At 37.0% G+C, this 24,518-nt stretch overlaps 2 protein-coding genes across 3 annotated transcripts; one reads left to right on the forward strand and one right to left on the reverse strand.

The window, feature by feature from the left end:
- Positions 1–155: 155 nt before the first annotated feature.
- LOC124634275 (F-box/LRR-repeat protein 7-like) lies at positions 156–2,890 on the forward strand. The gene is made up of 2 exons (XM_047169748.1): positions 156–897; positions 979–2,890. The coding sequence occupies exon 2, from the start codon at positions 989–991 to the stop codon at positions 2,027–2,029; it is 1,041 nt and encodes a 346-aa protein (XP_047025704.1). The 5' UTR covers positions 156–897; positions 979–988; the 3' UTR covers positions 2,030–2,890.
- Positions 2,505–12,592, reverse strand: LOC124634270 (transcription elongation factor B polypeptide 3). Of its 2 annotated transcripts, none has more exons than XM_047169741.1 (10): positions 12,407–12,592; positions 11,891–12,089; positions 10,113–10,288; positions 8,446–9,517; positions 8,153–8,241; positions 6,871–7,046; positions 6,554–6,642; positions 6,130–6,329; positions 5,772–5,921; positions 2,505–4,938 (listed from the first exon to the last, which is right to left on the reverse strand). In XM_047169741.1, exons 1-10 carry the CDS (start codon positions 12,476–12,478, stop codon positions 4,738–4,740), a joined length of 2,424 nt encoding a protein of 807 aa, XP_047025697.1. In that variant the 5' UTR covers positions 12,479–12,592; the 3' UTR covers positions 2,505–4,737. The 2 variants fall into 2 exon arrangements, with proteins under 2 accessions (XP_047025697.1, XP_047025698.1); XM_047169742.1 differs by lacking the exon at positions 2,505–4,938 and adding an exon at positions 4,954–5,699.
- Positions 12,593–24,518: the final 11,926 nt, after the last annotated feature.

Below are 24,518 nucleotides of genomic sequence, written 5' to 3' on the forward strand. Positions count from 1 at the left end.
AGAGTCGATTTAAAATATTTTATTTACCAGCCAATTTATTGCACGGTTTGATTTCGTGAAACGTTTGTTTTGAGTTGTAAGTATGTACTCTAGTTTTTCATGCAAAAAGTTTAGTAGAATATTTAGGACGTACAACTGCATTAGTCCTGCTTTAACGCTAATGTTTATGTTAACGTTAATGTATATTAAATTTCACGTTAACTCTCATTTAACTTTATCAAAATTAACTTAACTTCTACATTAATTTGCGCGTTAAGATTCAGTGGTACAGGCAGGAGCATAACGAGAAACCCAGCATCGATCGTCGACTCGGATGAGTTTGATTTAGCAGTGTATGCTTGTCTATGGTCCTTAACATAGTCGACTCGCTCGATTTATGTGAGAAACATAGACGACACCCACAGAGAACCAATTTTAGGAGTAGCAAGCAAAGCAGCTGTCATAATGCAGGTTTGACCGAAGGAGTGATTTTGATTATTTACTTGTTAATGTAATAAACGTCAAATATAGTAAATGTTTTGTTAATTTGATAAAGAATTACCTACTAAGTACTTGTATTTAATTGGAACATTCTTAAAATTGACTTCGATATTGTGTCACTGATTGATCGATACTAAATTTTGTTTAAGAGTAGGAGGCTACATTAATTTAAAACAATGTCATTAATTACTTTCGTTTCATAAATATACGTAGCTAGGCACATCCCTTCTCTGTCTTTACACGTGTAGAGAGAGGGTAAAGTAGCAAAATACGCAAAATAATTTCAGTTGGAGCCAAAATTAGAAACTGAAATGCTTACTCCAAATGATTTGCATTTTGAACGTTGACGCTGTGTAGTCTAACACAGTTATCTAAATCTAAATATCTATAAAATTATATTAAGCAGTTAAACATCAGGTGAGCTTATATTCTGCGCGAAATGCGTTTTTGCGCTTCCAATTTTCTTAATTTTTTTTACAACAATGGTTTATATTCTAGATTTTCGACAATGACGGTCCCCACAGCCGAAGTAGCTCCAAATCAAATTGACGTCCTACCAGATGAGTTAATGATTAACATTTTTAAATTCCTGCCAATAGAGACTATCCTAGAGTGTGAGAATGTCTGCACTAGATGGAAGAAATTGTCCCGTGACCCCGCGCTCTGGAGAGGGATTGTATTCGTTTACTCCGGGAAACCTGGACAAAGCGAAGTAAGCGAGAAAAACTTGCAAATCATAGAAACTCATAGTGACTGTATACGCTGTCTTAAAATACAGTATGTTTACAGTTACCCTGTGATCAAATCAATAATAGAGCAGTGCCATAATATCATCTCACTTGAACTTGTTATGTGCCGCATTGCCAAAGATTTTGAAGATGATATCACGAGGTGGCCGAATTTAAGGAAAATCAACTTGAAAAATTCCCTCGTTTTGATGAATAATGTAGACGTATTGGTCCCGTACGATAATTTTAAATATTTGAAATATTTGGCTTTGTCTGATTTTGGACTTCCAGTCGCGACCCGCGACAGTTTGCTGCGTTGTAATTATCTCAGTCAAATTTACATAGAAAAAGTAAAAAATCTCGATATAGACTATGTCAAAAAATTGATTAGTTCGAAAATGTTAATTCTTACCGCTCTGCACATTTACGGCGGCGACTCTGTAAATGACGAATGTTTGTTAATGTTGTCGCACTGTAATTTATTGAAAGATCTCGCAATCATACGCTGTGAGAGTCTGACAGATGCAGGTCTTATCAAGTTGGCAGATCTGAAACAGATACAACATTTACAAATCTGGAATAACGTGAACTTTACCGAACACAATCTGCACAGGACACTGAGCAGTCCGAATCTAGTCAAACTGGAAAGCTTAAGTTTATCGAGAATAGGTAATATTTCACCTGTGATAGTAGATGTGATTTCTGAATATTATAAAAATCTTAAATTTCTTGCCGTTTACCAGTGCCCTAGAATCATTAACACTGATTACGAAAAACAGTTAAAATCAAAATTTAGAAATATTGATGTTGTTTTGTATTAAATACGAATATGAAATTTTCTTTAATACACCTCCATAAAATGGAGCTTGATTGGCTATTTTAATTAAGAATCGTGGTAATGAGACTTGAGAGGGAATTATAATTCTCTAGTTAGCGTTTTATTTGTCTGTTTGAACTTATGTCTTCTCCAAAAGTACAGGGTGTTACAATATTCCCGCAAATTCTACGCAAAACGTTACAAGGTAACGAAAAAGGTTACGATGCCAAAGTAAACACAATTCGCAAATGCCTATTCAGAGTAGGTAATTTCAGTGCAACGATTTGCAAAAAAAAAAATACACATTGAAAAATCTACTGAATATCGTAATCATACTTGATCATTTGATTATATTTGATTACGATTTTTGTAACACCTTGCACAAATATAGTAACTTATTGCTTATGAATTTTTTTGTAAACTTAATAACTTCGAAATTAATGAATTCAATGATTTTGTACTGAAAATTAAAAAACACATAAAATCCACATAAGTATATTTCACTGTATAAATAATGGCATACGGGTCAAATAATTAAAATCTTTTCACTGAAACCAGACGTAAATAAGACAAAACTTATATAATAAGAATACCTACTAGTCTTTTGTTAAGAGAATGAATTTTATCATAATGGAAATCGTTCTTACTTTATCGATACATAAAAAAAAATAACAAGAAATTGACCTAAATGTGCTCATATACAGATATTTTTCCTACTTCTTTTTTTAAATAACCATGATTACAACATCGATAATTTTATTCTGCCGCTAATTTCTATGGGTACCTATTGTTTCTCTTAATATGTACTTTATTACATATATTTGTTACTGTGATGTTACGATAACAATACATTAATTACGAGAAACAAAGTTGTTTTTTTTTCCTTTACATTGTAGTTTTGCAGGTCACATTTAAGACATACAAGGTAATTGATAGCGTTGCTAGTTCGGCTACAGTTAGCAAAGACAGTGTAGTTAATATTGTTCAAGTCTGTGACTACAACAGCTGCGTGAATCTTATACAAAGTTAATGTGTTGCTGTAGGTACGTGCAATTATACTACAGAGGTACCACAGAAAAAAAAGAACGTGTATTGTCGTTGCGACCTACTCTTGCGGTGGGCAACACTGTCTATCTAGTCCGTAGCCGAATTCGCAACAGTAGTTTTAAGTGCACGACAAACAATTAAAAATGTTTCTAAAACATCGTTTAAAAATTACCTTAACTTTTAAAAATACATACATACCAAGTCATTCATCTCGCGTCTTACAAAACACTACATCACATTTTATGTTTTATTTCAAACATATCACAGCAACCCAATCATTTGGTACTTTTCTGACATCCCATTGTATACTGACTATATTAAGAAATCTGGTTAAAACTTCTAATGACACGAACAAATGTGATGATAGTTTCACATTTGACTTAGATGTCCAATATTATGATTATAGAGCCGATAATTTACGCTAAATACTAACTTAACGACTACAAATGTTTTGATAAGCTCAAAATTTGTTTGTTCTAGATATTTTACATGATTTCCCTTTGTACACTGTCTACTTTTTGGTTTCAAACAGGAACAAGTACTTAATAAGTCCGGCAAGGTAAATTGTGACAGTGCTTTAATTTATAAGAAAATGGAAATAAAAAAAAAACATATCGGGAATAAATATGAAAAAAGGACATTTACATCAAGTACACAAATATTGTGAAAGAAAATGTTACTAAAGAAGTTTACTTTGATAGCGTATTTGGCTACGAGGTAGTATACTGTGATGTTGAAATCGAAAACAAATAAATTACTTTTTATTATTTTTTTTAATCTATCCATCTATACTTGTTCTATAGTTTACAATGTTAAAGTGGAGCTAAGATCGAAAGAAAATCTACAAATATTTTATTTCATACTCCAAGCACTTAAACAGTAACGCGAAATAAAAACGAAGCATCACGAAAATCACAATTGCATGCATGCACTTAGTTTCAAAAAGTAAAAAGTTACAAATATAAAAAGAAGCGTCTGCTGTAGTTATAAGAAAACACAAACCAGTCGGCACAAAAATTTCATATGGTCCATTATAAATATATGTACAGACATTGATGGGCCACTATCGGTATCCTATACGAGGGTTGATGCTACAGAAAAAGTACAACACCCGTAATATTTAAGGGTCTTGAAACATTCAAAATTTATTGCAGCGCTCTACACACGAGGCTAGTTCATCCGAATTTGTTCTGAAAGGGTCACTATTTGTCGTTCGGTACTTTAATCCAATGTGTAAATCGCTTCAATAAAACAAAATACGCTCGATTTCGGGCGGAGGGCATAACCTATATATATATATTTTTAATTTAACTTGATTAGAATGACAGCTTTAAAACTGACGTATGTGACAACAACTGGACTGTTATTTTGATGTTGTTATAATAAATTAAAACAAGGTCTTTCGGCTTCTGCCGAGGTGGCAGGATTATTCGGAAGAATTACCGGGGGCCTAGTACACGAAGGGCTTCAGAAGGAACATGATGGAATTTAGTCAGTAAAACTTTGGCACTCCCTCATCCTGCACCCAACAGAAAACGTCATTTATTATGATTTCCACTCAAAACAAAAAAAAATGCTCTTTCATCTCTTCAGATGACCAATCTAATCAAGTTAAAATTAAAAGGGGACACAAAAAAAGATCACATAGGTAGAAGTTGAAGCGGATCATCGCTTGCGTCCTCTCATGATCTGTAGGGCTTTCGCCATGAGCGGTGCTTTCTTGGGCTTGAAGGAGGCGGGCGTGGATGGCAGCGCGGCGAGTGGCCGGGCGGCGGTGGCGCCGCCGCGCAGCACGTTGGGCGCCGCCAGCGCCGCCACGCGCGCCGCCGGGCTGCCCGTCGCCAGCCGCGCCGTGCCGTGCTGCGCCTGATCAAATAAACATGTTCCACGCCTCAATAACCATTAAATATGGCATGATTTAGGGTACCTCTACACAGTGCAAGTAGCTTGCACATGTGCAGGTTACATGCATTTTAAATAAGTGCGGGTCCAGTGACTCGTGCATGTACCAAAGCAGGCTCCCACGCGTTCTGTGGCGTGCTCTCAGGTCACTTGCTCCAGCTAGATGCACCGTGTAGATAAAACCTTAGTAACGGCCGCAAGGATTGATCGATCATAAGGTAATGCAATGCTTGACGCAATCAGTCCGTGGAGTTTCTCCATGTTTCGGAAAGCACGATATATTGGTGGGCCCGGTCCCAGTCTTTAAGGGTAGTCAGAAACCAGTCTAATAACTAGTCTTACCAAGGGGTTGCCCAGGTAACTCAGTTACGAAGGTCAGATATGCAGTCGCTTCATGTAAAATACTGGTAATCAGCTGCGTCCGACTAGACTAGAACCCAACCCTAACATAGTTGGCAAGTGATTTGTATAATAGCAATATTTGTTTATTGGACGAGAACTGTATACTGATACAGTTCTCGTCCAATAAACTTGCTTCACCGAGCAAAGTAAACAATTTGACGCTCATACTTTAACTATCATCCCACCGAACCTATTTGTCAACTTGGACCATTAAGCCACTAAAAAAAATACAATGACGACACGATGATACTTACTATTTAGTTGGGTGGACGTGGATAAAAAATCCAAGTCATTCTTTTTTTACGTTTCCTCGAACGTCGTTTCTGGACAATAATGTATTTTTTCTAAACGTATTTTGACGAGCAAATAAAAATAATTATTTCAGTGGTAATTACCTGTTTTTTGGCGATGTTCCGCGGTGGTTTTGCGACGGAGTCGACGTACGCCATTTTAGTTTGTTTTATGGGCGCCTTTTTGGCTTCTTGGGCTATTTTTATATTAGCCGTGAGCGACTTCAACCTAATTTCTTGTTCTTCTTGGCACCTCTGAAACAAGAAGTGAGAGTATATTTTGTAGTATTCATGGACATTATAATTAGAAACTCTATTACACTACCGATTAGTATGGCATAGCAATGGCATTCTACCTTTGAAAGCATTTAATATCATTTTATAACCTTAAAAGAATGTAAAACTTTTTCGATGAACAAAGAGTTTAAATACCAACTTTTCTCACAATAAAAAAAAATCTTACCGTATACATCTCCCTCCAAGCCTCCAATTCTTGTCTCTGTTTATTTCTGAAGTGTTTTTGACAGAACTTCTGCCACAGATGATCAGTGTCTTCCATAAGGTAAGGGTTGTAATGCTCGAGTATGAAGAGCTGTTGCGGCGTGGCCTTATCTATGACGGGCTTCAAAATTTCGTATGGCACTCCGCCCGTGTATTCAAGGGCTGGAATTCAAAATTTATATGATGAAGGAATTTCAAATTGTTCTTTTATTTTTTTATTTGATTTTGATTTAATTAAAGGTATCTGAAGAAAATGTGTATGTTGTTGCAAAAATATACTAGAAAAAGTTTAAGGAACCCCTGCCATTTATATTACAATAATTCAGGAAGCAGTTTTAAAAATAAATGAATTATGTATTGAGATATATTAAAAATTAAAAACTTACCATCAATATGTTCTTGAAGTACGTTCACGCACATTTCGTAGAGTGACGGTATCTTTCCTATAACTTTGTTGCCTGAATAGACTTTGGTTCTGAAAATAAAGAATAACATGGAATCAATAGAGACCTATATTATGTACTAACAAAAAACATTTTATTTAAATCTAATTTACATTATAGTGCCTCAATATGGTGGTCACAATCTATGGTTACTTATTTTTACATACTCTTGTTTAGTTCCGAAAAGATAGCATATCCAAGCCCAAAATACTTCTTATAACAATATTTTAGCCAACAACTACACATATCTATGGTCTTACCTTTGGTTTTTGGACGAAATGACAGCACTCATGGCGTCTTCGTCACTGAAATGCGGTAAGGGTCGTGGCGGTGGGCGAGGTTTGTAGTTGGGCGATATCTCTGGTAAGGCCGAGATCTCTAGCGCGGGCAATGGCGCTAGTTTAGCAGTAGGAGCTAATAATGCAGCTGGGCTTAGCTGTGGAGAAACACAAAAAGATATAAAATATATTAGGTACTTTTATTTTTATGTATAGAGAGCGTCTTAGAACTTAACGATAACAACACTCGAAAACATTAAAAAAAAAAACTTATTTTTTCGAGTATTTGTAAGTAACTAACAGGCAGTTTCTTCATCAAAAGTAAAAGCTAAAGTAAGTCATAAAGTAAAAGTAACAGTCAAATTCGTTTTTTCAAGGCTAAAGTAACAGCAACACGAATAAAAAAAACAAATTTGACCGTTACTTTTACTTCATGACATTACTTTGGCTTTTACTTTTGATGAAGAAACTAGCTGTTAGGCAATCTTCTTAGTTGACTTTTAAAACGGTAGAATTTTTTTCAACTGAAGATCATCTGGATTGTACGAGCTTCGGTTCAACCCAAAAATACTGTGAATCTGTTCACATTATGTTTGAAATTACTATGCATATGTAAAACTTATATTATAAGCATCCTCCCCTCCTTATTACATAAGAGTAAATATGTTTATCAACCGCCATAGATAGCTATGTAGGCAATGGATTGGATATACAAGCTGTTGATTTGCATCCGTGCCATATTCAAGGAGGTAATTCTGCTAATGATTCTCGACCCAAATCAATAAAAAAATTGGTACGTAATTTTTTTTATTTAATTTTTTTTCGGAATTCCGTAAATGTCATCTAGCCTTATTTAAACTTGGCGCGTATGTTACTGGCATTAAACCCGTGCTGCGCCCTCACACAAACGCAAACACAAAGCATACGCAACGATCACTCATAAATTTCATTCATAAAATTGGATTACTTTGGAAATACCACGACATTACAATGACAAAAAAAGCAGTGCATATTAGTTATTTCCCATCTACTGTAATTCCAATCGATTATTTACGTATTGTATGTCCTCCTCCTGAACTATGGCACAAATGCAAATCAACACCTTGTATTTGGTTGTAAACATCATGACGCATATCTATAAAACACGCCATCTGATACAAGGAAAACCAACAGGAAAATGTGGTAACTTCTGGTCACATTCCCGTCAAGATGTTATTATAGTGATAAATATCAGAAAGGAGATTTTAATAGCGTCTCAACTTACGTCATTGTTGGGTGAAGCTGCATCCTTCAATGTTTTCTTTTTAGGTTTAGCGGGACTGATCATGCCGAGTGCTTCAGCAAAACTGGCACCTGAAATAATTGAAATACAATTGAAGAAGAAGAGTATTTAGAAATTGTGACCAACGGTTATCTGGGTAACCTGGTAACGAGTTGCCTGGTAAACAACTGGAACTCAACTGCATTCATATAGACTGATAGCCGACCCTAGCATAGTTGGGAAAAGGCTCGTTAAATAATGAATACTAAAAAAAACAACTCATTTAATTTAATTACCTGATCCACAGTCGATTCCATCATCGCTGTCCTCACTTGGTTGTATTTGAACTTTTTTCTTTGGTACTTCTTCGTTCTTGCTTGACTTACTGCTTTTTGAAGAGGAACTTGATCTATGTTTTGATTTCTTGTCACTCCTTTCATCACTCTTCTCTGAATGACTCTTACTGCTACTACTATTCGACTTATTTTCACTCGACGACGAATGTTTTTTCTCACTACTATGACTACTCGACTTCTCCTTTGAAGAGCTACTCCTATCTTTTGACTTTTCCTTGCTTGAGGAACTATGTTTTTCCTTAGAACTACTACTATTACTAGAGCTTTCTTTCACTTTCTGTTTGGAAAGTTCCTTTTCGGACGAACTCTTGTGCTTTTCTTTTTCTGGCGCATGCGAGTGACTCGATGATTTATGTTTCTCTGACTTGCTGTGTTTATCGGAACTTCCTTTGTTTTTGTCAGACCCACTGTCAGACTTGTGGGAGCTACTTGACCTATGTTTTTCAGAACTACTGTGTTTTTCAGAGTTATTATGCTTCTCCAATGAAGTATGCTTGTCTGAACTACTATGCTTAGTAGACGACTTTGACTCTTTGTGATTCTTCTCTGCGTCAGATTTGTGATCTATTTTGTGTTTCTTTTCTGAACTGGACTCTTTCTCCTTTGAACTTTTGTGTTTGTCTGAACTGTAAGACTTTTCTTTCGAGGACGAATGTCTTTCTGAGGAATTACTCTCTTTTGACTGTGAGCTGTGGTGTTTGGAGTGTTTCTCTGGCTCATGGTGCCTGTTTGAACTGGATGATTTGTGATCTGCATGGTCATCGTGTGACGAATGCTTAGATGAAGACTTATGGCTACTAGTTGGTTCTTTCTTAATTTCTTGTTTGACTTTTACCTCTTCTTGCGAGGAGTCTGACATGTCTGAGTCACTATCGTCACTTTGAGATCCATCACTATCGTCATTACTGTCACTGTCTGACTCTGATTTCTTGCTCCTGCTGTGAGATTTTCTTTTGTAATCATCCTCACTAGAACTAGAATGTTTTGACCGTTTGCTGTTGGATTCTTCCTCCTGAAATAATTTTAACATCGATTGTATATTTGGTGCTCTCATATTTTAAACAGTTCTGAAAATTCCATATTATGCTTATGATGAAATTGTGTTTCATCACCTAATCATTTTTTTTTTTAATTTTGACCAAATTTTCTTTAAAGAATTGAAGGATGTAGAATATTAATTGGAAATGATATATTTATCTTTAGTCCATTGGAGTTGTTTATATTGTTGTTGCAATACCACACTACAACAAACAGTATTGCAATTTGTGCCAAAGTTAGGTCGAATTAATTTTGCCTATCAGCAGTAGGTAAATATATGAGGTAAACCAAGGATGTGGTTTAGTAAAAATAACTATTATCTCTAGTGAAATGCTTTGTCAGTGTTATTGCACAAGAGATATTGTAACCACAGATAAAGTACTTCACAGTTTTCATGCACATGATTTACAAAGCATATTTATGTTGTAAATTGCAGCATCTACTTACTGTGGTATCCAACAAGAATAAAAATCTTTTTATAAGACCCAATTTCTTACTTCATTTGAAATGCTCAACCGATTAAGTGTGATTGTCAGACATGATCATAACATAAATCTAGATTAACTTACCTCACTGCTATTGTGTCTTCGTTTGCTCCCGCTGTAATTCCCATTAGTTTCTCTGTGGTCTTTAGGTTTTGACGAGGAGTGTGACCTCTCAGACTTGTGCCTAGACTGGTTATTTTCATCGGACTCCTTCCCACTTCCATGTCCATGTCCATGTCCATGTCCATTTTGTGTTGTCGCTGAAAAAGAATAATACATACAGTCATAAATAAACATAGTTCCTTGATTTCTTAAACAAGTCTCGACTAGTTCTTGCATTAGGTATGCTCTATGTATTATGTGAACCATTATATCATACTCGGGCTGTGAACAAATATATGAATAAATGTTGGCAAAGTAGGACTGTTGTGTTTAGCTAAACATACACTTGCGCTTACTAAACCTAAGTAAACATTGTCCCGCTGTAATTCGTAACTTGTAGTGTCTAGTCTATTAACTAAGCAATTCTCGAAACTACTTGAAAGTGAAATGCTTTCATGCTAATGTGGAGTTGGCCCAGTTAGCACAATAGTACAACAGTTGGTTGCTGTTTGGTGTTAGACTACAGCCTTGCAGAACCATGTTTTTAATATCGAAGCATGAAATATTCTTAGGTAAATATGAAGTTACAGCGACTGTAGTTATTTAAAGCAATAGCTGCAATAGCAGTAAAAACTAGGAAAATAATATTTCATAGTAAACATTTCATGATTACTGTGATTTTGTAGGGTGTTAAAAATTAGCTTTTGTGAAACATCTAGCTAAGTTAGATGCATACTATGAAGGATTTTTATTACATAAACTTCAGTATCTATTTGAATATTAAATTTTAATCACATAAGTACTTATACCTTCAGAAAGATCATGATTCTGTGTATGTAATATGTGCTAAGACTTAAGGAATTCAAAATAAAATTAAATAATAATTAAAAAATATATATATTTCATTAATAACACATAACTATTAAATTAATTATAGGTGTATGTGATGAAATTAAAATTGAACTTAAAACATTAAATTATGTAAAACTTTAGTCAATAAATAATATTTTACTCATTCTACAAACAAAACACAATTTAAGTGAATTCATCCATTTATGAGTTATTTAAGAAGCAACATACTACTAAAATGAGACCTAGCACGAGATTGCACATTGAAAATAACCAAATAATATAATATTAATTACAATTAAGAAAATATATGCACTAGCTATACTGCGACAACACATAAATGAATATCTCATGAATAAGTTTGTTTGGTCTACTCAATATGATCGGTTTATCACAATTTCCATGAGATTTATTTGAAGGAGAATGCAAATCAATGGTTGAGGAAAACAACTACATTAAACTTAGTGGCGGTTGTTCTAGCGTTTACTGAACAATCCCAATAGACACTTGTCACCAATCATTCACCAACTCAAAACATACATCATAAGTATCATTTTCAAGTGGTATAGGAAAACTAAGAGAACAGTATGAGAAGCTACAGTTATCAAGATGGGCATCCGCAGACTATAAAACTATTTCTTAAGTGTATTTCTGTGACCAACTAACAAGAACAGAAGAGTGTCATGCTTAACAATAAAAGTTTCCTTCGTCACACTGTCATTCCAATAATTTAACATACTACAACAAATTAATTCCACGATAACAAAAACAATGCAATGTTTTCAACTTAGTTGTTTGTAAACAATAATACCACACGAAAATTAAGCAGTAGCATGCCAAGATTTCTATCAAATGAAGCACACGATTCTATGTTACTGAATATGCAATAGTTTAAAATTTATTTTGCTCACTGTCATTGTTCTGGTCTGTGTCGTGATCACTCTCCTCAGCAGCCACCATCAACTTCCACTTGTAGACAAGCGAGCGCGCCGCCTGGCCCACGTCGCCTGGTTCCTTGCGCAAGGCATTCACCGTGCGACCGACCCCGGTCTCCTGCAGGTGCTGCACTGTCACAGACAAGTTGAATAACTTGTCTATACATTTTAAAACCTGAAATATAAGGAAACGTTGATGGTGTTAGGCTGTTACTAGTACCATGGATGTTTTAATTCATAAGATGACAGTGCTTTAGCTGGTGGGACTACTACGACATCACCATGCATATGTTCAGTGTTCAGTTTTAGCTGCACCATATTTCATAATGATCAAACAAATGTATGTTTGTGATTTTAGTAACGATAAGACATGTCCTTTTGAAAATATCGGATAAGTAAATTACGACGTAATAGTGCAATGAAATTATTCAGGAATTATCTAATTTATGTGGGAATCACACCAAATGGAAGATGATCAAAATGGAAACTTACTTTATGCTCGTCGCTTTGATATTTCTCTATTGTATGCTGGTAGTGTTTAACTAAATCAAGAACTGACGCCATGCTACACGATTTATATCATCACAATGTCAATTCTGTATCAATAAAGACTAGATGCCAGCTGGTAAACGGGCACCATTTTTATCATACACATATACGTCAATGACGTTCGTCCGTATCACGTATGTTTGGATACTCGGAGTCACTGATATTCTCTTCGGCGTCAACTATTTTACACAGTGTTGTCTATGGATTTGAAGTAGAATACTAATTTATTGAAGTGGTATTTATTCGTGGTTTCAGAAATCATCCCAGTTAAATTCTTAAATAGGTAATCTTAGGTGAATGCAGTCGGAGTTTTATGTTGTTTTTGTTATTTTACCGGATGGTGAGTCTATTTATTTATTTATTTATTTACAAGGCACACCAACAACTTATTTACAAATACTTTCACATATATAAGTTTACAATAATACCCGCAGGGCATCTGAGGCGGATGACGGGGAGTAGCGACCCCGCGGGGCTATATATCCGAGTGCTCCAGGGAGAGTATACTGTCCCCCACCTCCGGCTTGCCGGAGTGAAGCATGACGGGGGATAGGTCTCCCGCCTCTTGGCTTGCCTTCATCGGCCGGTCAGAGTGGAGTCGCTAGAGCAAGGTTAGTCCTGCTCGGAGGGTAGGTGCCTCGTGGTAAGTGGCGAGTGGGCCGGTGATGCTGGACCCACAGGGAGCGCGTGATCTGCGTTTAAAGTCCGCCGAGGTATCCTCACCCTTCTCAGCCGCTCATGTCCCTGTTGCCCTCTTGTTGCTTTTCAGTGACTGATTCCCGGGGGCCCAGTAAGTGAGTTGGCGAGTCTCCACCTGCCATTTTAACATGTATTTAATACATTGTCATCGGCAGGTGCCATAGTTCCCGTAGTTTCCCCATTCCTAGTCCATTAGCATCCCATCACAATAGCCTATAGTTCGGCCATTCAGAGAATGCGTTCCTGACACGTCGCGATTGAACTGACGACGTAACTTTGCAATGGCGTTGCAGTTACGATAAAAATATTTTTGCTGGTTGTTTACCGTTTTAACAATTGAGGAGCATTAAAACAACATTATTATATCAATAATCAATGAATGTTATAATTTTGTGCCAAACTGAGTGTCAAATAACTTGGTAAACAATATTTTTCTAAATCTATACTGCGCTATTACAAGGTTATGTCAGCGGTTTATATTTTGTAGTGCTGTGCTAAAAATAACAGGCAAGTATCGTAATCTGTTCTTATACAGTTATAATATAAAATAATACGTTTTGATTTTCTTTTTAAGAATTGGAAAATAATGGACTATAAGACTTAATTATAACGTTTATGAAATATAAAAATAAAACTATGACCAAACCGCATTTTTATACTTAGATTAAAAATGGTAACCCCAAATGGCGTTATGGGCCGCCATTTTGTGACGCTAAAACAGTCGTCCGTTGTCGTTTCGTGCGCATAGACCACGTTTTTCAAGTGTTTTCGATCTGTTTTTATTTGATTACCCGGCTTTTGTTAGACCGAGATATCAGGATTGATTCTGTTATTGATAATAATATAATTATACATGTAGGCGAAGATGATGATGAAGACACCACCTCCTCAAGCAAATCGGAGTCTGATTAATATTCTGTTCGCACATTCAATTCAATGTACTTGTAACAAAGAATAAATAAAACAATTTTATTATATGAATATTACCTTTTTTTGGTTTCCACTTAAATAACTAAAATATAAAACAAATGATTCCGCCAATTTAAAACGAAAATAATCTTAAAATAATGCGGCGGTTCATTTTGAAGGAACGGTAACGAACTCAGTGTTATGTTGTGCCCATCACTAGTCGTGACTAACTGATAGGTGTCAGGAACGCATTCTCTGAACGGCCGAAGTATAAGTAGTTTTTATCCATAGTTAGCAATAGTTTAGCACAGAACCGGGGATTGTTCTTGGGTACATTTCTATAGTGTATACAGGGATAATCGTCGGTTTTGTGTTACCATTTCATTAAAGTTGTCTCAAAAGGGCTTCAGCGTGTTGGCTTCGGCCCCACGTTCGCCTTCCAAAAATCCGGGACTCTGTAGTCCCGTGGTCGGTTAGAGACATACAAAAATAATAATAAGCCCCGCAGGGCATCTGAGGCGGATGACGGGGAGTAGCGACCCCGCGGGGCTATATATCCGAGTGCTCCAGGGAGAGTATACTGTCCCCCACCTCCGGATTGCCGGTAGTATTAGTATAGTATTATGCTTATAATAAATTTATTGTTAAGTTTGAACAATTGAGTCGATGGAACTCCTCCACAGAATATAGCGTGTGGGCTTATTTTATTCTTTAGGACAAAGAAGAAGGGTTTTACTCTCTCTCAATTTATTGTGCTCACCACCCAGAGGCCGCAGTGCCTGCAATGTAAGAGGCGCACACTATATTAGGCCACCATCTCAAGGGGCCTCTTTCTGTTAGAACGAAAGCTCCATCGCCGATAGTCAGTTGTGCACAGGCTGCGTCCTATAGTGGAAAGTCATCAGCCAAATTGCGACCACGGCCGAGCACCTGTCTACCACTTATGAGAGACACCATGGTAACGTCGGAGGTAGCGTCAGCGGAAGCTATAGCGAGAGCGATAGCAATTTTGCGGGAATTGAGTTCAGGAATCCGAGACTCATTATCCGATTATTATAATGAGTAGAAATAACTTAAAATGTGGGAATCGAAGCCATTGGTAAATTGTTTTTTACGCTGACTATTCGCTCAGCAATCATTGCTCTATAAGCCATCTAGGTATAAGCTATATTTTGCGAGGAATGATAGTAAGTTACCAGTGCCATGAAAAAGTTTTCCTTTCTGAAAAAAAATATAAACTTAAATAAAGATATATTATATATGTTAGTTAGTTAATGTATCCCATAAATCCTAAAATAGCTCAATAACATAATATTGGATTATGTTGATACATGGTGCGATGTGTTATTATAGTATAACAACACAAGAGGCCCCAAGCCAAAGAAGGAATTCCCAAGCCAAAAATGGATTCCGAAGGAAAAAAAGTTTAAGGTGGAGTCCTCGAAACTAGTGTGTGGAAGCTAATATTAGTAGGTACTTACATAACCAAAAAAAATAGAACTTTTAAATACTCATTATTGTTTACCTATTTAAACATTGCTATACATAGCTTTTGAAATAAAAAAAATGGTCAAGACACGCATTCTGACTAAGGAAGGTATAGGCTTTGTATTACAAACAACAGTACATGTAAAACGAACTGTAAACCTTTTTCCCGCGGCTGACATATTTGGAAGAATTTCACCGTGACTTACCTGTACGTAAAATTAGGGCTTATAATCTGAGATTGATTACCTACTTTTGACAGTGCAGGCTCGTCTCGGCAACCCTTTACACGAAAATGTTACTGTGGAATCATCATAGATTTCCGATATTTTTGACTGAATGTAATCTATGTCCTAAGTCCACATATCTTTTCCTTTTTTGAAAATACGTGACTGCTATAACATTTTTATCGTGCTTAAGTAAATATATTTTTTTTACCATTTTATAAAAAAAAGTTCTCACAATGCTTTAGTAGGTAGGAACTAAAGTTTAGTTCCTACCTACTATGTCTCACGTAAGTTTACCATTCTTTATACTACCTAATGACGTTTAACATTCGTGTAAGTAGATACTTAGTATCGACTAACAATTTGATTTTAATTAATTGTTCTATGAGCTTTGAACAAAGAGTAGCCTCCACCATTGCTGAAGCATATTACGTACATTACTGCAAGCATACCAGCTTAAAAGTAATAACCGGTATGAACAAACTGCAGTTAAATACATTTAGGAGTATGGGATCCCAGTTATAAGTATGGGCGGACGCTAGTTAGTTGTCATCTCCAACGATTTATGGAGCTAGTTGCGCTGTGAGGCTGTGGGTCAACAGGGCATGGGTGAGCCCTACAGCCGCCGGCGGACTAACGTGACCTCTGTCAACTACTATCTACCTTCCCCTTACGCTTTATTTACTCACAATAACCGCGCCCACCCTCTATATTTAACCTATATAATACTCATCCTTGGTCTTTAACCTTCGACATGGCTTTTCATAAGTGCAAGCCGACATCAATTACCTACTTTCGCAATATTGGAAACTTTATTGTTCCACTCAAGGTCTGAATTTAACCTTTGTTTCATGTTGACTGCTATCATCAGGGATTATTTTGTTTCATTAGTTTCGCAAACCACTGGCTTACAAAGTTATCTCATTCTGAATGGCAGCATCGCAATCGAATATAGAACTCAAAGAACATATTATGCTAACTAGCAATCAATGTGTAAGTGCATGTAAGTAGTAAGTGCCCGTTACCTCGTCTAGCTTTCAAGCTGCCACTTACAAGGTAGCAAAATGCGTGTTGTAGTTACAGGGGCCCGATTCTCCTAATTTTACTTAAGCGCCATTCGATTGACGTTCGACTCGATTCGACTGAGATCCAATCCCGACTCGATTACGATTGAAGCGTATGTGGCATTCCGCAATTTTTTCTTTGAAATAAACGTTTTTATCCTTTTCTGTCATCCAATAATGAATCATTTTGTCTGCAAATGATTTACGATTGCAAAATGATTGTACAGCAAACTACCGTATAGACCAAAATCACCAAAATAGCAGACCAATCGCACACCAATCAAATGTCAATCGAATACGATTGGTCTTTTATTAGTAGCAGAATGCCCGATATGGTTAAAACTGCTGTTACGATCATATTACGATTCGATTTCTATTCGATTTTGACATTATTAACTTAGGAGAATCGGGGCCCAGGAAGCTCATCGAATTCTGTGCAATTGAAGCCACAATCTGAACGTCGTGTAGCATGACAAGAGCGGATACGTATTATTATATAGTTAATTATATGGATATATAGTAATGTATTGGTCGTATGGTGGCCGGCGCCCGCTTCCCACGCATTTGCAGTTGACCCTACTGCGTTTCTCTGCTTCCCCTACACAGTGGTACATGGCGAATCCTGTGTACTCCGGGTTAGTACACGTCTAGCGCTAATGTCCCCGTTATCTTTTTGCTCCTGCCTCCCTGTCGGTGTTGTGGCAAAAACTCCTTCGACCTATCCGTAAATCGAAAGTTGGTATGTTGACCCTAACGTAGCAAACATGCTTAAAAATATAGAATGAGCAAAACATTCCATTCAAATTGTTAATTAATAAATATGGTATTTAATCTCTACTCTTAATTTTATTGGAGCACATAAGTTCAATCTTCCTTCGGATTATAGGTGCCTGATTTGCGATGTTTGTATTAATATAATTTAAACACATTGCTCGCGCTTTCTGTGTAGGCGTTAATGCGCTTTGTTATAGAGTGGTAACGTAGATTATTCTTGGACATTAATTACCCAAGTGACCAATTTCTAGTGTGTATCTACTTTATTATAGACCCAGATATTCTAATGCTCGTTATTCTTGTCACGTTCCTTAGAACTATATTGGCTATTTATTCTGAATCTTTAGTCCAGCCATTCCGAGACATAACGACTACATACAGTTACGAATTATTAGCCCAGGTATATTGTTACAATGATTCTTACGAACTATAAATACCGCTGACTGTATTCTTGATAGACAGCACTACATGAATTAGCTACATATTATAATTCCACTATCTGGCCATTATTTTCATAGATCATTATTTGCAAGGATAGCTGAACAGGCTTATTCCTGGTTGTTATTATGCTCGGGCCGCAACCGGGGCGATTGTTATCATTTGAGAATCACACTAACAAGTAAACGTGAACTGGTAATGGGAGTCGGGACCGTTGGTACCGAATTCAATACAGCGTGCGGAAGCATTGCGACGGTAATCTGCCCGCACAGCGGCCGTAGATCGAGATATTTGCTTGTATGCAAATGGAGGCCCTTACCGTGCGACCGCGCCGGGAACAAGCTGATGTGATAATACCCAACGGTCTCCATATAGAGTGATACTAACACAAGATACACGTGTAGATAAGGACGATGCCCGACAACCCGTAATAGAGACAAAGGGACAAGGGCCCATTGCCGGACCGCTACACTCAAATAGGCGCTCATAACAATAATTTTGCAATCATATTATTTATTGAATAAAATAACGTTATGCACCAGATTAGCATAGCAGTTTCTTATCTCTGTATAAGTCAACAGGAACACTCATTATGTAAACAAGACTGCTAGAAAAAGTAAAAATAACTCAGCAGTCCGGTTCGTCTACCTTCATCGACTTCCTGCGCGTGAGGCTAGGAAGTATGTCCTGATAGGCAAGGTAGCGCGTGCGCTTAAGCTTGTTACCTATAATTTCCCAGCAGACAAGATTAATATAGCGTTAAAGGGATCATCACTTGAAGTTATTAAGGTGTTGTAGGTAGGTAATGCTCAGCCCTTGAGGCGTCGTCCAAAGGTCAAACTATAATAATCTTGGTGTTCATACTTAATATTATAAACATTGCACTTCACACACAGTACCATGTATCATCGTAATTTACTCACTATTATGTAGGTTCATGAAATTAATTTCTCGTTAACCTTTTGGCACCTCAGTCCATCACTGAAAGGGAGTCACATACCTAGTTGTAGTTGGATGGAAGATAGGTAAGACAATAGAAATTTATACTGACTTACCTGCGCAGTGTTTTATGTTTTCTTCAATATCGGTTTAATACGGTAAGTGATAACATAGGTGACATTATTTTATGTTGTAAATAGACACCAAGCGGGCGCTCGGCTTGTTTTGTGCGGGCTGAGTAATAAGGTGTCTGATTTAAAACTGCAATATTGCTCGGGTGGCGACAGGTGGATAGTTCATTGCTTGCAAGGAATATAATTCCTGCCGTTTCCACGGTTGACTTTTGCAAATTGCGCAGCGAGATACGAGGCTATCAAATAAGTTTGCAGGTAGGTACATGGATGTTCCTATTCCTTTATTAGAGTAGGTGTAAGAAGTTGTATTTTTATGAATGTGAAAAGTATCTGTGAATATCGCAAAATTCATGCCATTTTTTAGAAACTATAGAATCCTGCGCTGGGCAGGCAAATTAGTCATTATTTCTACTATACTTAGACATCCGAGGAATCAGAATCAATAAAATCTGACAAATCAAATCATATTTATTTGTATCGTCCTAATATAACAGCCCAATATAATGTTTACCATAGCAATGAAAATAACATTTCGTTCATTACAGTTGACAAATTCGTTACTGAAAGAGAAATAAAACGGAACAAAGAATTCGCGCTACGATCAAATTACTGGAGAATATAGCAAGCATGCGTGCGATAACCAGTGGCCGTAAAAGGAGCTAATTTAGATAAGTAAGAAGATCTCCTGTAATTTGCACGCCTATCTACCGAGAAGGGGCACCTTAAACCATGTAACATCTGTATCAAACTCATTTCATGCGAATAAACTTCTCCTTTTTTGTACTGTATTTAATCTAGTTTATATTTACCGTGAAAATAGCAACAAAAACTTGAGCAGCTACAATGCAGCTCTCCCATATGTAGCACATAACTCTGATTGCGCAAACAGCAACATATTAATTCCTCTAACCGACAGTTTTATTGAATAATAAGTATCGTAAACTGTTCCCGAGGCGAATTAATACAGCAACCGATCTCTCTGACCTTTTATGATTTAACAATATTGTCTGTATATGAAAGTAATTATAACGGTAGCGATAAATTATCAGTGCTTTACCAGTTCTATTGCAAGACCATACAGAGATAGGTGCATGTATGGAGTTCCGAGTGAACTCGACTTTGTAAGGTTCCGTACATCTTCAAACTTGATATCATGTTACAGTTATTGTGGTCGGTGCGTCCGGTCACTCATCGAATAAAAATGCAATAAATTACTCTTTTTCTTTTTTCCCAGGCGCGATGGAAGGGTTATTTTAAGTTTCGTGCGGCAATAGTGCCTTGCAGTGGTGCTTACTTAGTAATTTAAAACTTTTTACAGAAGCTTCTACAGAAAATATTTTGCGAAATAGGTAAGTAGAATATAAGGATTGATCTCAAAATATGTACTTATTAAATTCCCATTTCAAATTATTGAATGAATAATTCACATCATTAATTTTCTTTGTCCATACAAATTACGTTGTAATGCTTGCCACGGTGTTAATTAATGTTTAGCCAGGCAAAGTTCTCGTGGCTAATTGAAATCCTTTATGTGTTTGGTATGTACATAATGCCGATGCAGTACTATTCCCCTTTCCTGATGGTTTCTAAGACCCCACGTAATTGTCATCGAGCCGTGCTAATGCCAGCTATTACAATAAAAGTATTTTAAATCTGAAACTTACCAATTTAAAGTAAGCAATAAAATTAATAAAAAAATTAAGCTAAAGTATCTTATTTTTATCGTAATGCTGTTCGAATTTATTTCGCTTTATAAGGACCTACATACACATAAATATGTTTGCGGATAATAATTACAGTATCGTGGCGGGTTGACAACCAGTGACTAGAGAGCCTCTGGCAATGTCGACAGGAATGCCACGCCAAGTGCAATTTTCCACCGCAACCAGGTTCAATTGTGATTTTCATTACCGGTCCCAAGAGTTCGCGACCTACTCTAATTAGCTTAGATGCTTATGATTAAACGACTCGGTCACGACTCGTCGATTTACCTCAAATCCGTCGCGCTTTTGTCTTGCGAGGTCGGCCCATCCGTCAAGTCGGACACTAGCTGGGAGCCATGTTGATCTATCCACGTTACATGTTTAGAAACAATTGCTAGAATGACAAACTTAAGGTAATCCAAGGTAATCACAGTAAAGTTGACTACTGAAGTTTGGCATTTATCATGTTGTCTACAGCGATATGAGTTAGGAGATACTTTGCATGGCCAGTTGACGTAATGGCCTCACAACTCAGGCGCTTCAGGGCCTAATGTTCGTTTATAAGTTACAGACATTGTTGTTTGTTGTTCCACTTAAACAGGTGCGGTAGGGCCTGGGCAGTCATCCATTAACGTTTTATACGAGTATGATATAGTAAGCACCGTAAGCAGGTCGCTAAGTAGTCAACGTCCGTTAAGACCATGATAGATGTTTGCCACGACGACACGATGCAGCTTTGTTGTGTTATCTAGGGTGAACCTTTGAACCTTAGAAACTTTGAAAAAAAAAACTGAGGTAATCCTAACTAATTTAATTTGATTCAGGATTATTAAATATTTGAACAACACAGGATTTGTTTTCGTGTCGTAGACGTAAGTTGGCCACTAAAGTACCTATCAACGTCAAAACTAACAAACCATTTCAAAGACAAATTCTATTAAGTAAAGAAAGCTACCCATTTGAAAATCTAATAAAGCAAAGACGGAAAGATTTATATACGAAAAATTAAGGCGTCTAAGGTAATCACGGCCTCATGCGGTGAGGTTGTGTCCGACTGACTCCCCAATTAATCGTGCATGAGTCTAAAACCAGAACTCTTCCGAGTACACCTTTACTTTCACACAGTTTTTGTGTAATTACCTACAGTTAGGTATCATCGGCATCCGGCTAGATGGCAACGGACAATTGGCAAAAAACCTCTTGACGAAACATTAGTTTGTCTACGAAACTGGAAGTAATTTGTAGACTATTTTATTTGAAACTGTAGCTGCGTCGCGTAGAGGACTTTAACAAAGCAAATTCATAAAAAATAAAAGAATATAATGGTTCAAACTAATTTCGACAACTGCCGAGTGACATGCGAAATGGAAAAAAAGTTGTTTTCGTAGAAGTCTTAAAAAAATATAACTGACACTCGTTATACGTTTTTTGTCCTATGTAGATAGGTATAGATGATAAATCAGCCGTTCGATTGGAAAGCAAGTGTGTCTAATATGTAGACCGTTATCCCGGGTCCATGGCTGATACGCAAACAATCTTAATAAACATGATATCTTGATCTTTCAGCTAAACTCTTCACAAGTACTGTTTTATATAAATTGCCATTGTCGCTTTATCTATTGTAAATAGATATACTTACCTATAGGTACAATGCGTTTCCCCAATTACCCACATCGTATTTCTTTTTCAGCTCATCACCTCGTGTTTTTTTGTCAATCAAACAGTAGGAATCTTGAACAGAAAACATTCAAATAGAAGCGTTGCAAGTAGAGTTACAGGTATTTCAAAAGCTTTATTTAATAGACAGCGCGTATCACGTATCTGCAAATTAAATATGAATTTAATAATTAAACACTTCAGCGACGGTATGTACTGATGAAGTTGTTTTTTGGGGCCGCATCCTCTATAAATACCGTGACTATAAATTCTGTTAGGTGCAAATATGGTCGGTTAAATGATGACATTAATTTGCAATCGATTTTGCACGAAGGAGATGCAGATGTTAAAACTTGTTTCCTTTTAGTTACAATAATGTTTTCAATTACAGCGTATCGAGGCGTCTACCCGGTTGATGTAGGTTGAGGTGTCCAGTTGATGTGTTGATATTGACCGTGAAGCGTCGAGTCCTCTCGAAGCGACGGTCGCCGCAAGTGTTTGCTCGAATCTCTGGGTCACGGTCAACGATCGCTTTGTCATGTGAGCATTCGCCCCCAAACTCAATAATTACTACCTAAATATTGTACGCCTCATACGTTGTACCTAATTATCTCCGAGCGACGTCTAATTTGTTCTCTGTAATAAGTTCGCGCCGAGCGCTTTTTGTTCGAGCAAAAACTTAACACAAATGATGTGCCAATACTGTTATTTTTGTTTTGCATATCTGTTTCGTTAAACATCAATAGGTGTCGAACAGGGTCGCTACAGCTCGCTCTAGTGCGTACGTGTTCGGTTTGTCCATTACGGAATTTAGCCCGCCTATTGTAATGATGTTTGGTGCTTACATTCGTCAAGATTCTATCTCGATAAAATAAACTAATGACTGAAACACACCTGTTGTTCGCGTGGGAGGAGCTTGTAATAACGATGAAGATAGCTCCTAGCAGTTTGATGTTCGCACAATAGACCTCAAGCTCGTATCGCATCCATTTCGTTTCTGTTTTTGTAGTCGGTCATAAATATTTATTTATCATGCTTCATCCTCTGACGTGACGCCATGCACTTTATCAATGTTCGCTTCACGAACGCGAAAGTACAGACAATTACATACATACATACACAATACAAATTACTCATGAGTTTTTTCATTCAATTCTACAAATCTTCACGCTCAGGTACCTGGGTGCTTTCCATGTAAGTCGAGTTAAACAGTTCTAATTAGGCCGATAACAAAGGCAGTTGTACATTACAAACAAGTTTATCTTCTAGATTAGTACCTATTATAGTAAATGTAATTTTTCTGCCATAAAATGAGATTGTTAATAAACTTGTGTAAAACAGAGGTAATTGTACGAGTAATGCGGTTGACGCAATGTGGTTTGTTCTGGTGGTGGTAAATCTTGGCTGCTTGGACTAATTGGCCATATTGTGCTATTACCGGCGTAATGGTAGAGGGGCCATTAGGCGGGCACGAGTCGCGGTGACGATACCACGAGCACAGCCAACGACCCATGCGCCATACGACACACACACAGATTTGCATATGACCAATCAGACAAATGAGAAACTATTTTTATGTAAACGTGATACACGATTTGAGGTCCAAGTTCAAAACTGTTTTGTTGAGAAGTATTCACTTAAAACGGCAGTGTCAGATATTGGGTAAACAGTAACGGGATCTAGAAAAGTTTGCTGAGCTGCTTAACCCGCATTACAATATAAAGCCAGACATATGGCCGGTGAGTGAGCATGAGTTATTGTTTGAATGTCGGCGGCTACCCTCGGGTGCTAGTTTAATTGGAGAAACGGCTGGGTCAATGGGTGATGACCGCAGTTCGCAGGTAATAGCAGACTTAATAACTTCACCTGAATAAATCACGCTTAACCGTTATTATTTCTTAACCAAATGAATGTTAATTTGACAAGATAGGAATGGATGTGCGAACTAATAATACAGTAATGTTGAACAATGAAGTGCTCACAGAGACGAGCAAAAAATTAATTCGGTTACAATGTAAAAACTATCA

This window comes from Helicoverpa zea, chromosome 11 (assembly GCF_022581195.2).
Source record: "Helicoverpa zea isolate HzStark_Cry1AcR chromosome 11, ilHelZeax1.1, whole genome shotgun sequence".
Classification (NCBI taxonomy): Eukaryota; Metazoa; Arthropoda; class Insecta; order Lepidoptera; family Noctuidae; genus Helicoverpa; species Helicoverpa zea.

Coding starts and splice junctions, on each gene's coding strand:
- LOC124634275 (XM_047169748.1), top strand. CDS start 989: ATGACGGTCCCCACAGCCGAAGTAGCTCCAAATCAAATTGACGTCCTA.
- LOC124634270 (XM_047169741.1), bottom strand. CDS start 12,478: ATGGCGTCAGTTCTTGATTTAGTTAAACACTACCAGCATACAATAGAG. Junction 10,289..11,890: donor CACAGACCAGAACAATGACA/GTGAGCAAAATA, acceptor ATTCTTTTTCAG/CGACAACACAAAATGGACAT. Junction 5,922..6,129: donor CTTGGAGGGAGATGTATACG/GTAAGATTTTTT, acceptor TTCTTGTTTCAG/AGGTGCCAAGAAGAACAAGA.